We start from the raw sequence: 12,301 nt of genomic DNA on the forward strand, positions 1-12,301 counted from the left end.
TGCAGCCATTGTAGATGTTATTAATTGCATCTGTGCTTTTCCTACTGTGATAGATGAATGTCACAGTAGGAAATAAAAACGGCCTACTGTGCATGATGGCTCATCGGTGCAGCTTCCTGGGACATTTTTATTATTTCCATTTCTGCTTTTCCTGATACGACAAGTCAAAATGTTTGCTGTGAAGAAGATCTATTGCAACAACCAGTGACCACACTCAAGTATAAAACAGATTCACACATGTATAAGTTCCTGCAGTGAAAAGTGTCTTTAAAGTGGCTGTAGACACAACAACCAATATACACTGGTATTAAAGGCCCTGCACACACACATACACACACACACACACACACACACACACACACACACACACACAGGTGTTTTCAATTACTCTGGCTAATTAAACCTCAGGTTCATGTTTTGAGGACTTAAATTAGGAATTTCCTGCCCCGCCCTAACAGATGCAACCAAACTAACAAGAGAGTGAGGGAAGTGTCAGTCAAGCACAGTCTGCAGATGCCCACACAGTCTTTAGAAGATGTTTATTCAGGCTGAATCATTGAAATTAGTGTGCAGGGCCTTTTGGTGTAATCATGTGAATATCAACAGGTCATTGGATAAGAACAGTCTGATCAGAAACCACCTGGGACAAAATGTTCCCTGCCAGTGTTTTTCACTCACCATCTTCAATTGTAAGCCAACAACAGAACACTTGCAACTGTTTTAATTAAAGAAGTGGTCTTTATTACAGCAAAGAAGCCAAACATTACAGACAAGAATAATTATGAACCATGAATATCAACTCTATATTCAGACTGGCCTCTTATATAGAAACCAGCTTCATTCACTATTCTTCAGGGCCATTACTTCAGATTTATTATTATAACGGTGGGAATCTTAACAGGATTTTCTCTTTTGTCTCCCCCCTGTGTGTATTTAAGGAGGTGGACGTATTTAATTACTATTATCACCCTGGTCATTGAGTATTTCACTTTTCTCTCTCTGCATGCTATAGAGATGGCCATCAGTTTTCCCTTCCTTAACTTTTCTCTCCCTTCTTTGGGACAAACCAGAAATCTGGAGAAAAAAATGAAAATTGAGGTTCCACACACAGAACAAAGATCCATTAAAAGTTCTGTAGTCAGTGGTAACTAAAATGTTTCTTTTAAACAAGATCAGTTTAGTCCTGCAGGCGTACAATCTCTTTTTTTTTTATCTACAAACAGAACTGATGTTCTGACATTGCATCCATCAGCTAAATCTCTACTGTTTGTCCAACAATAGAGCCTTTTAGTGTTCTCATGATAGTCTATTTACAATAACATCTGTGACAGTAGACCTTGGCTACTCGTGTTCCAACCAAGTGGAACCTCTGACATTTACAATAAATTTTTTTTTGTGCACAACAGAAACACATCCGGTTTTCGGTAAGCCTGTAAAGCCTCACAAAGAATTCATGAAGCATTCTGATTAATAAAACACATTGAATCATGGTCCAAAAGGTATTCAAAACATTGATCGTCCATGAGAACGCATTCAACAAAGCCCTGGTTGCGATCTAAGATGCTGTTAAAATGCTTGCATCGACGAGGAAATTCAAATGATTAGGCACAATAAATGTTTTTGTTTCACAGTCCTGCGTGTTTCACTCACTAAGCCTGTTTGCATCACTAAGTCAGTGTGTATTCAGGGATAATGGTGAGCAGGATATGAGGATGAAGATAAACAGCTTATCCCATCTAAGACGTTAAGAGGGATAGGAGCTATTATCCAAAATACTCTGTGCATATAAATGCACTGATGTTCTACTGACCACAAACAGAGCAATGGGCTTTTGCACAAATAAACCACAGTAACATCACACAGATTCATTAAGTGAAAACAAGACAATACTACTGAATTCCACCTAAATACTGAAAAACTACCTCTAAAGCTTTAATATACAGCTTCGATCAGGGGATCTTAAACTTTTCTTCATGGACTCAAATTGAGCAGATGCAGTCTCTTACCTCGGGACCCTTTATGGGCTCATTAAATCACACTAATACTCTGATCCTGCAGGGACCCGACACAAACAGACTTGCGGCCCATTTTGCGTCCCGACCCACAGTTTAAGAAACGCTGGTGGTAAGAGTAAACATGGAATGAAGAATGATTGTTCTTACAAGCAATGCAAGTAAACAAACAATAAATACAAACAATGTGCTTTATCCATATAGACATATTTACACAAAGTCTTTGGCTTATGAATAAACATCAGCTACAAAATCATAATAAAACAAAGAGAAAAGTGTTGGCCACCAGTGCACAAAACAAATGAAGCCTGGGGTCAGTTCACTTCCAATTCCATTCAAACCATAAATGGAAAGTGTCATTTACCAGTTCAAGAAAGAGCATTTCTTATCAGTCTTTTCTACAGGCCATCAGGCCGAGTCCCTCGCACCCAAAATCTGTTTGAGTTTTGAAAAATATTCCATTTGTGAATTGGCTGAATTGAAAGTGCATTGGGCCCAGCCCTGAATTAAACATGATTAAGCTAATGTCACATGGCTGAAAAAAAAAAGAATCTTAAGTGTTCAATTTTACAATTTGGGGTACAAAGAAGACTTCAAAACTTCTATCCAGTAGATCAGTAAATTATGCTACAAAAGCAATCAGAGGAAATCAACTCTGCAGCTCGCAGAAAACATAAACAATCACGCTTTGTTTAAACACAGATATTTTAGTGAAAATCCTACACAAGATCTTTCAAGTTGCCACTTCATGATATCGTAAAAAAAAAACAACCTAAAATCCTAATACTCCCCATGTAAACTTCCTGTTTTTGTTTCATTGTCAGCCTTGTTTCAAAGACACTACTTTATCTAATAAGCAAACTTATACTGACATATAGGTTATTTTCTATATCTCTATTATCTACTGTATGTAACCAATGTAAAATGGGTTCAGAGTGGATATTAAGCACTCAAATACATAATAATATTCACTGAAATGACCTGAAAAACATGAAGATGGTGTCGCTGATGTATGGAGTAGAAAACAGAAGCATTCAGAGTTTGGCCAGGCTGTAACTTTAAGTTTCTTGTTCTTGTACAAAAGTACCGGCTGCAAATATTAAAACATCACCATGATGAGATGCCCAACACTGTTAAATTACTCAAAAACTAGCATGAGCAGGAATGTGGGGCCACTGAAAACTTTGAACTTGCAGTTAATCAAAAGCTGTGGATGCAGCTCGCAAGGGGGAGGGAGACATCTACAGTGCACATGGAGTACTGCAGCTGCAACAGCGTGAGGCATCGAGTCCATGGGAGGGGGCGCTGTGGTGAGAGGCTAAACATTTAAAAGGGGCCCAAAACATATAGGGGCCCGCTGGCACTCAAAAAGCTGTACAATAAGCATACAGGAGTAAACATCTCCTCCTCTGCTGCACTCCTCCTCCGCACACTTCCTGCTTTAAAGCCAATTTCGCTTGTGCCATTTGTAGGGATGCAAAACAGGTGCTACAGAACGGCCGCCACAGAGGAGAGCTGGGATAGAGCGAAAGCAAAGGATTTAGCACGCGGGAAGTGAAAAGATGTTCTCCTGCTCTCCTCCACTACCTCCTCCTTTTCTCTCCTGTGTTTAGGAGGACTCGATGAACTCCAGTGCCAGGTCGTAGCAGAACCGATACTGCTCCTGTAGACACACAGACAAACACACATCAGGCTTAATATTTGTGCAGTCTCTTTTATGTCAATGTGAAGACATTTAAGCACGGAGCAATTTTGTTAACGGTTTCCCATTTTATGAAAAGCATTGACTTTATACATAATATAGGAGTCATATTTCAGTCTCTGTCTCTTTTTTCCTATCTTTGACTTACCGGAGTATCCACCATGTTAGGTTTGCTGTTCCTCAAGGTCTTTACAGCGTGGAATACATCGACCACACTCTGCCTCTTGGCCATCTCACACACAATACTGCTGGCACAGAATACTCCACTACGCCCACCTCCGTTTCTGTAAACACACACACACACACACACAAACATAACAGAGATGTATGTGTCAGAATGAGTGATGGCGTATCTTTGAATGTTGCCATTTGTAGTTTTTCCATCTCACAGATGGTGTTGACAGCATTGATTTTGGCACACAGATAACAAACAGCTTGTCAGTAGATTCTGAGCATTATCAGACATAACGACCTGCTGGTTAAAGAAAAGTCAGTCTCAAAGAGTTAGTAGCACTTAACAATAACCACCAAAATCGGCATGGATGACTGGTATTAATTGTCATTCCTCATGTGGATAAAAGACTTCATTAAAGGACTGCTAGATGCAGTCTTCTCTGACTGTTAGGTAACTTTGATTATTTCAATCTGCACTTTAACAACAAGTATTAATATTTTTCACTTTTTCTGAACAGAATGATCTTTTGTTCCTAATTGCCTTTAAAAAACACTCTTGCTAAATGTAAAAAGTGGAAGGAGTAGTTTGCATGTTTGGTGTGTACTTACAGGCAGTGGACTATGGTTCTTCCCTCTCCCTCTTCTCCCTCACGCTGCCACTGGTCGACCTGCAGGATCAGTTTGAGGAAGGACCGTTTGGAGGCGGGGACTTCTCTGTGTCCCGCCCAGCCAAGGTACTGGAACTGACGAACCATCAAGTAGCCCTCCTGTGGCTAAAATATCAAATATAACACATACAGAGAAATACCTTCAGTAAAACAGCATCCTTATCTCAAACACAACTCAAGTAACATTTTTCTTTTGGAGGACATGAGGTCACCCTGTTTTTGGTAGCAGATGGTGGCTAGAAAGATGCAGCAGAGGAATACACATCTGACTTTAGAGGATCTCTGATTCAAACATCCAAACATTGTGCGTTTTATTTCTGTTTGCCTGATGCTGCAGATGTTTGGTGATGTAATTGAACTGTTAGCTGGGTAACTGCACAGAAACATAACAAACTAACATAAATACTGTATGTGTACTGACCCTGGTGAGGTTGCAGACTCTGAAGAGCCTGCTGATAACATCACAGTCCATCGAGCAGGACATACATTCCACTTGGACAGGCCCGTAACGCAACATGCCCTCCTCTGGCCAGTACTGGGGACAACCCTGCATAGATACAGTTAGTTAGACACAGTATGCAAAGGCCGAGAGTATTTTTTTTCATTATTACTTTATATGATAAGAAAACACACAGTAAAAGTGAAATACCTGAGCGAGGTCAATCTCATTCAGCATCACCAGACTGGTGCATCCGTAGTCATAAACCAGACGCCAAAAGTCTTTGACGGTGTTAGGCAAAGGATGCTGGGTAACGATGAATGCAGCAGGCTGTCTGTAGCTCTGAAGCAAACAAGACAACAAAAGTGACGGGATGACATTTCTATCAAAATTTTATGTATTTATTTATTTTAAACTAGCAAGTTGATTGGCAGGCAAGACAGGACTGTAAGACTCAAACGGTTTTGCTTTACACACACATCGTTCACATCTCTTACACTTTCTTTCTCACAACATACACACACACACATACACACACACAAACCCAAACAGTCAAGCAGAGTGGGACAATTTATGGGACATGACACAGTGAGCATACTTGATAAAAGGTGATGTTTGGTCACATGATCATGCAGTGGGTGAGGAGCATGCATTGCATGTACAAATACACCACACATACGTTACATCTATATCTAATAGAGTCAATTAACTTCATGTTCAGTCAATTCAAGAAGTTGATGTCCCTCAAGGTTCACATGAAAAAAATTGTTATTATTCTTATGGCGAATTTGTCAGTTAAAAAATAAAAGATAGAATTGTTCCAAACATTTACAGTTATTTTTGACATAATGAACTGACTGAACTGAAAGTGAACTCAACTCATCCTGAATGAACATCTGCAGCCAAATGTGTGACATGGGTCAAATGTAGTCATGGAGAGAGTCTAATGTGAGGGTCCGGGTGTAAATGGCTCTGCTAAACATGAACCTGGTGGCAGAAAGACACTGAAGCCATGAAACAAATCCAGTATTGGAGATTTGAAGTGAAATCCCATTACCTGGAACTCTTCTGACAGCTTGGTTAGAGAGAGGCCAAAGGTAAGTTTAACTTAACTTAACTGCAAATGTGATTTTTTTTTAAAAAATTGGACTGAAATTAATCAGTTTAACCACAATTATCATTAGTTTTGTCCTCCAACGGCTTTGTTGGAGAGAAGCCAGGTTTCTTCCCACACCATGCATAAATTACATTTTGTGTTTCAACCATTTGCATGAACTTATTTACTCCACCCCTTACTATCTTCCCTTCCTCTTTAATGTATTATTTCTATGAGAACAGAACTGCTACTGAACATTAAATTGTAATTATGACTGACACTGACCAGATATCCCTATCTTACCTCAAATTTCTACCTCCTCTTTGACTTAGTTTTTCAAGTTGTGGTACACGGGCAACATGTTGAGGCAACTGTTGCCAATGTAAGCAATGTTTGGGTGGTGGCCAGAGAAGCTAGTGGTCTTTTCAGAACCTGGATTTGTCTCTAGCCTTCTGCTGCTAAAACCACAAACACAGCATCACACAAACAGGGAGGGGAGTCTGTGTGTGTGTGTGTGTGTGTGAGAGTGAGTGTTTGTATAAACATATATGCATAAATATTTGCATGTACATGTACATCTCTTCATTTGTGTTTACTATCTTAAAAGTCTGTATCATTTTCAACAAATTTGTTACTGCAGTTTGGGACAACAGATACATTTCTTTATTTTTTCACATTGCATACGCTCAAATTGTGTTAAAAGCAACACATCTGCTACTCTGAAAGGCTTTTACCACAGTGTGAAATGTCCCAAACTACTATTGCTTGATGTGTTGAAAATAACACAACCTTCCTGAATGTATGTGAACGTGTTAGAGACTTACATCCATCAGAGCAGCATTGATGTAGTTGCTGCTTTCTCCATCTATTGTGATAAGGAAGGGTAGGCATCTATCAGGAGGAAGGCCATCCATAAAGCGGTTCTTATCTTGGTTTCTAGGCAACAATGCGATGCTGCAGTCTTCAGGCTGAGGCTGGGGAGTCACCGAGTTTAAAGTCTGGACAAAAGAGAGGGACGTATAAAACGTTAGTGCACTGGCATCAAGTTTTTTATGTTCCTTAAAATTGCTAAACCTTCATATGCAAAGTTGACATTCAGAGGGGGTCACAAAGGTGAAAATATCCCCCCAGAGAAACTGGTGTCAATAAAAAAGGCTGGTATATTACGTTCTGCTGCACAAATTGCTTTGCTAAATGTTTTTGATTGTTGTAGGCTGGAGATTAAGCATAAAGTTACATTTTTGAGCTGGGGATTCATGTTAATGGTTAATTTTGAATTGCGATGAGTGGAATTTTGATGCTGCATTATTGCACAAAAACTCTGCCAGCAGTGGTGGATTTAGCCATACTTTGGTGAAGCTATAATTGTTTACAACATACTGAGCATATGGATGAACAGCAGAGAAGTGGATTATGCAGCAGAAGTGGTGTGAGAAGTTTCTATTGACATTCTGCGTTTGTGCTGTAAAGCTCTAAATCTGTTTAAACAACATGAATTCTTGTTGACCACAGCTGCTGTTCTTTTTAAAGAAGAAAACAGACTGTTTGACAGTGTTTGACAGTCAAAAGTCATTAGATTTTGAAAGGACCATCACTTTAAGGGATTAAGTAACAAAATACAATTAGATTTTACCTGGAACTCATCCTTCAGATGTGACGAGTTGGTCTGGGAGTCAATGCGGATCAGCTCATAAAACGCAGCTTTGAACTCGCAGACTGGTATGGCTGTTTCTCCACATAGACAGGCCTCTAGTATGGCATCATGGATGAATATATACTGCTCCTGAAGACACAAAATTCAAGACATGCATATTATCACATATACACACACACAGACACATATTTCATGCTTTGATAGACACATTTATAATCATTTAAGATTGACAACACAAACAACTGTGATACCAAATGAAAGTGAGCAAACAGACAGTGAGTGAGAGGTGGCTGATGGGAGGTGGAGCTATGGGTGAGATGATGACTGTGGTTTGGTTTAATTCATTTTTCAGTCTGCACAGGAAATTGTATTTCTAGAACTTTCAAGCAACTGCAGCTTTTATTCATTTTAATGACCAAACTGAAAGTGAAGTGAAGCCTTGGCGTGAATACGTTTTGTTACCATTTATCTGATAGATGACACAAACTTTAAATTAAAATTATGAGAATGATTACAACATGGACAAAAAGTGTCCATGAAAGAATGTATGGAGCCTCTCGTCCCTACATAACTGAAATAAATGTTTGTGCTTTTAAAACAACATATAGAAAATCTATATTATTGGCAATTTTATGTTGATCTCAGGATGCAAAGGTACAAAGGTCAGACTGAAACATTGTCTTAAATAACTAGTGCTGAAAGTGTGCAAGAATTCAACATTTTCTTTTACATGATTGAATTTTTCTATGCATCAGTCGACTAGATGTACATTGGATAACCGACTACCAAATCCATGATAGAAAAAGCAGAAGAGCCTTAGGAAGGGTTGCTTCTGCTTGGATTAGAAAGTCACATTGTTCATAATGCACATTTCATTTTAAATTATGTACAATACTAATAATTAACAACATGCAGTTATCAGTACATACTTTTTATAGAGAATACAAACAATAATGTAAATTAACTACGGATGCCAGGGTTATAAATCAAATAGGTACACAGCGTTGCTGTCAGCCACAGTGCAATTCTTGCTATGACCACTGGATGGCAGTAAAGGGAGACTTTTTTCATCTTAAGGTGGTTTTAATGAAGAATTTCATAGACTTCACCTAAGACTGAGAGGTATATTCAACATTAAAGATCATGATTGTTGTGCTTACGTGATGAGGTGACATTTTCATGAATGGAAGGTACGCTAGATAGATGGCTGGATGCAGACCCTTCAGCCGGTACCATGCTGATGGCTGAGTCTAACAGTGGGAGTTTACTGTGTGTACTCTATCATGTTGATGCAGATGGATGATGGGTAATGCAGTCACCTCAGTCTGTACCATGTTGATCCTCCTGGAGCGAAGAGCCTTCACACAGTTGTAGATGTCGACCACCCCTTCTCTCTCTGCCATGTCCAACATGATGTCAATTACAATGAAACAGCCAGTACGTCCTGCTCCAGCACTGCAGAGAGAGGGACATTTTAAATTCTACAAATCATTCTTCATGTCTATAACTGAGACACAAAAGCAGGGAGACATTTGACTATATGTGTATGTATATTAAGGGTAATATAAATTAATTGTGTGTTTGTATATATATAGGTCTCTTTAGGTGTTTATACCTGCAGTGGACCACAATAGGCCCAGCAGAGGGTGGATTGGAGATTTTAACTCTGCGGATGAAGGAAAGTAGTCCTGTGGCGTGATATGGAACTCCGTGATCAGGCCAGCCTGTGAAGTGGAACTGCTTGACTTCCCGCACCTCATTGAAACCACGCTGAGGGAAGAAAAAAGACATTTTAAATTACATTTAATTTATCTTGAAACATTTAGATTTCATTATACATGTTCCCTGAGTGAATATGACTCCAGATCATTATCTGATTAACCACTGTGCAGCTCACTGAAACCCCACAGCGGACACAAACACGTCTGTAACTGGTTACAGCTACACATGTTTAATCACTAATAAAACACCTACAAGAATAAATAACCACAGTACAGGCTGAGGATTTTGTATTTCTTCCTTTATACTGTTCTTTATGATTGCTTCATTTTTGGAAATGTAGTAAATAAAAAAATATCACTCACCCTCTCCAAAGTAAATGTGCGAACCACATATTCAGCAAGAGGTTCAACCTCCACAAAAGTCACCTTGAAGTCTCCATACACTTCTGCATCATCTGGCCAATACTTGTAGCACTTAACCTGTTAGGAAAATGTTTTTCAGTATTTGACTAAACATGATGATTATTAAGTGAACATTGTTTATGATTTTACCAAGCAGAACAAATCTAATATAAAGAGCTAAACATCACCTGCTTCACCAATAAAGATGGGCCACTAATTTCTTTGCACTGGTCAGATCTACATTTACGCCATTAACACAAATTTGACTTCACCTCAACACTGTCAAACAAAATTCTGCCACACATGCTACAGCTACGTCACAATGTTACAGTGCATGAATATTTACTGACTGACATGTTTTATAAGGCTATCAAAACATGATGAACATGTATTGTCAAATGTATTAATCCAAACAACTTCACAAAAAACTTAAAATAACAATGAGCACTGGGAATAAGCCAAACTGCACAGAAAAGTGCAGAATGAATGAAAAGAGTAACTTACCCTTCCAACCTCCACCAGATTGGTTACCATGACGATGCAGGCTGACTGTTCCTGCCACACCATCCTCCAGAAGTCATACACTGTCTCATGAACAGGACCTACCCACACACACAAACAGAAAACAAATATTCAGTACTTCTACGACAGCAATAACTATGAATTTTATGTGTCTTGTTTCTTACAAAACAATGTGTAGAAATGATTATTATTTGTAACATCCTGTATAATTTGTATTTTAGCAGGAGTTTGACAGTGTTGTAGTATCTTACCCTGAGTAGCGATGTAGTGACTTGGTCTCTGGTAGCCCTGAAAACACAACACGGTGAACTTAATATGCATCGAAAACGTATGTATCGCTTTGTAGACAGTTGAAAATCTCTGTCAAACTGTCAAAAATAATCTGCCAGCTTGCTCTCACCTGTGATTTAAGAAACATGGAGCATCTTTAATATTTTTATAGAGAAGTTAATGGAAATATAAAGCGTTTGTGAAAAATTGCTCATCTAATTGTGATGATGTGACCTGACGTTTTATTAATTATCAAAACAAAGTAATGCCCTGCAAAATTCTACAGATGCCTGTCATCTTTATAACAACTGTCAAGGTGTGCACAGTGCTATGACAACCACTGAGTGGGATTTCCTGATGGCCATAAGAAAAAATATGGAGTATGCATAAGCAAATTTAAAGCACACAGTGAGATGTAAGGAGGAATAGTGGGAGGGCAAGATGGCATGAGATTTTCCATGCAGAAGAGGCCCCAGCAACTCAAAATGGAGGAACGTGATACATGTGAGAATTGGTGTATGAATGGATGTAAAAGTTGAGGGGCATGAATGAAAGAGTCCACAGTGATACTTACATCCCTGTACAGCCAAATCTATAGGCCAAGCCACAGGCAGAAAGAACGAGTGGAAGAAAGAAAGAAGGAAAGAAAGAAAGAAAGCACAACAATGTCAGTGAGTGTCAATCAGAAAAAGAAAAGTTGCATTGAGATAATGGGAGTTTGAACAGGACATGCAGAAAAAAATATGGTCTAAAACTTAGAATTAGATTAAATAGAAAGGACACTTGCTGATGTCATTTGGCCACCTCACAGCCATAATGAAGTCTCCAGCCCAAAAACTCATTTAACTAAACATTACTGTTACAATTCCAGCTTTCTTTGTCTCGAGGCTCACCATCATTTCTTTTAAGTACAGGCTATCTTAGTTGTACCAACAAAGATTAGCTTGATACATCTGAAAGTGTCCACCCTATTAATTCTAATTCTAGCATAATGTGAGTGGTAGCGAGCATGTAACAGCTCTAATGGCAGTAAATAATAATATAGTGGAGCATGCTATCAGCATTTTAAAAAGCACAACGTGAGAGACTAACATGCAGATGATTGTTGTACAGGTGGCAGCAGAGTGGAGAGGTGGAGATGGATAGATGGGTGGGTGCTGTAGATGGTGTTATGGAGTGACAGGTGAATGGACAAACAACAGATAAAACTAGGGGATGTAGGATGTAGTCGTTGGTATACAGATAAAATTAATGGATGAACAGATGGACCAATTAAAAGATGGATGGGCTGAAGGCAAAATGCAGTGTCTGTATGTTAAATATGAAGCTAACACCAGCAGCTGGTTAGCTTGGCGTAGCTTAGCATAAAGATAAAAAACAGGGGGGCCACAGCTCGCCTGGCTCTGGCCAAAATCAGTAGTAAAATCTGCCAGCCAGCACTTCTAAAGCTCACTACAAACACTTTATATCTGGCTTTTTTAAAATTTGTACCAGTCTAAAAATTAAAATTTTAGGGTAGGTTTTATGAGGTTTTATGACTTCTTGGAATCCGTTTTTACACTTTGGTTTTTGTACAGATTAAACAAACAAGATATAACTTAAAAAATATGGGGCTTTAGTAGTGCTGGTAGGTGGATTTTG

At 38.9% G+C, this 12,301-nt stretch overlaps 1 protein-coding gene across 5 annotated transcripts in view; it reads right to left on the reverse strand.

Annotated features, from left to right (window-relative positions):
* Positions 1 to 524: 524 nt before the first annotated feature.
* Positions 525 to 12,301, reverse strand: part of ptprk (protein tyrosine phosphatase receptor type K) — a 117,240-nt gene continuing 105,463 nt past the window's right edge. For 3 of the 5 annotated variants that reach the window (XM_067573209.1, XM_067573207.1, XM_067573205.1), the window contains 13 exons: positions 11,235 to 11,252; positions 10,642 to 10,678; positions 10,373 to 10,470; positions 9,830 to 9,946; positions 9,361 to 9,515; positions 9,065 to 9,200; positions 7,725 to 7,874; positions 6,916 to 7,089; positions 5,206 to 5,337; positions 4,978 to 5,103; positions 4,498 to 4,661; positions 3,863 to 3,998; positions 525 to 3,675 (listed from right to left, as the gene is read on the reverse strand). In XM_067573209.1, coding sequence (XP_067429310.1) covers positions 3,622 to 3,675; positions 3,863 to 3,998; positions 4,498 to 4,661; positions 4,978 to 5,103; positions 5,206 to 5,337; positions 6,916 to 7,089; positions 7,725 to 7,874; positions 9,065 to 9,200; positions 9,361 to 9,515; positions 9,830 to 9,946; positions 10,373 to 10,470; positions 10,642 to 10,678; positions 11,235 to 11,252 — 1,497 coding nt within the window. In that variant the 3' untranslated portion in view covers positions 525 to 3,621. The remainder of the gene's footprint in view (positions 3,676 to 3,862; positions 3,999 to 4,497; positions 4,662 to 4,977; positions 5,104 to 5,205; positions 5,338 to 6,915; positions 7,090 to 7,724; positions 7,875 to 9,064; positions 9,201 to 9,360; positions 9,516 to 9,829; positions 9,947 to 10,372; positions 10,471 to 10,641; positions 10,679 to 11,234; positions 11,253 to 12,301) is intronic. The other 2 variants (XM_067573208.1, XM_067573210.1) reach the window with 1 other exon arrangement.

The sequence above is a fragment of the Thunnus thynnus genome, chromosome 18 (assembly GCF_963924715.1).
Source record: "Thunnus thynnus chromosome 18, fThuThy2.1, whole genome shotgun sequence".
Classification (NCBI taxonomy): Eukaryota; Metazoa; Chordata; class Actinopteri; order Scombriformes; family Scombridae; genus Thunnus; species Thunnus thynnus.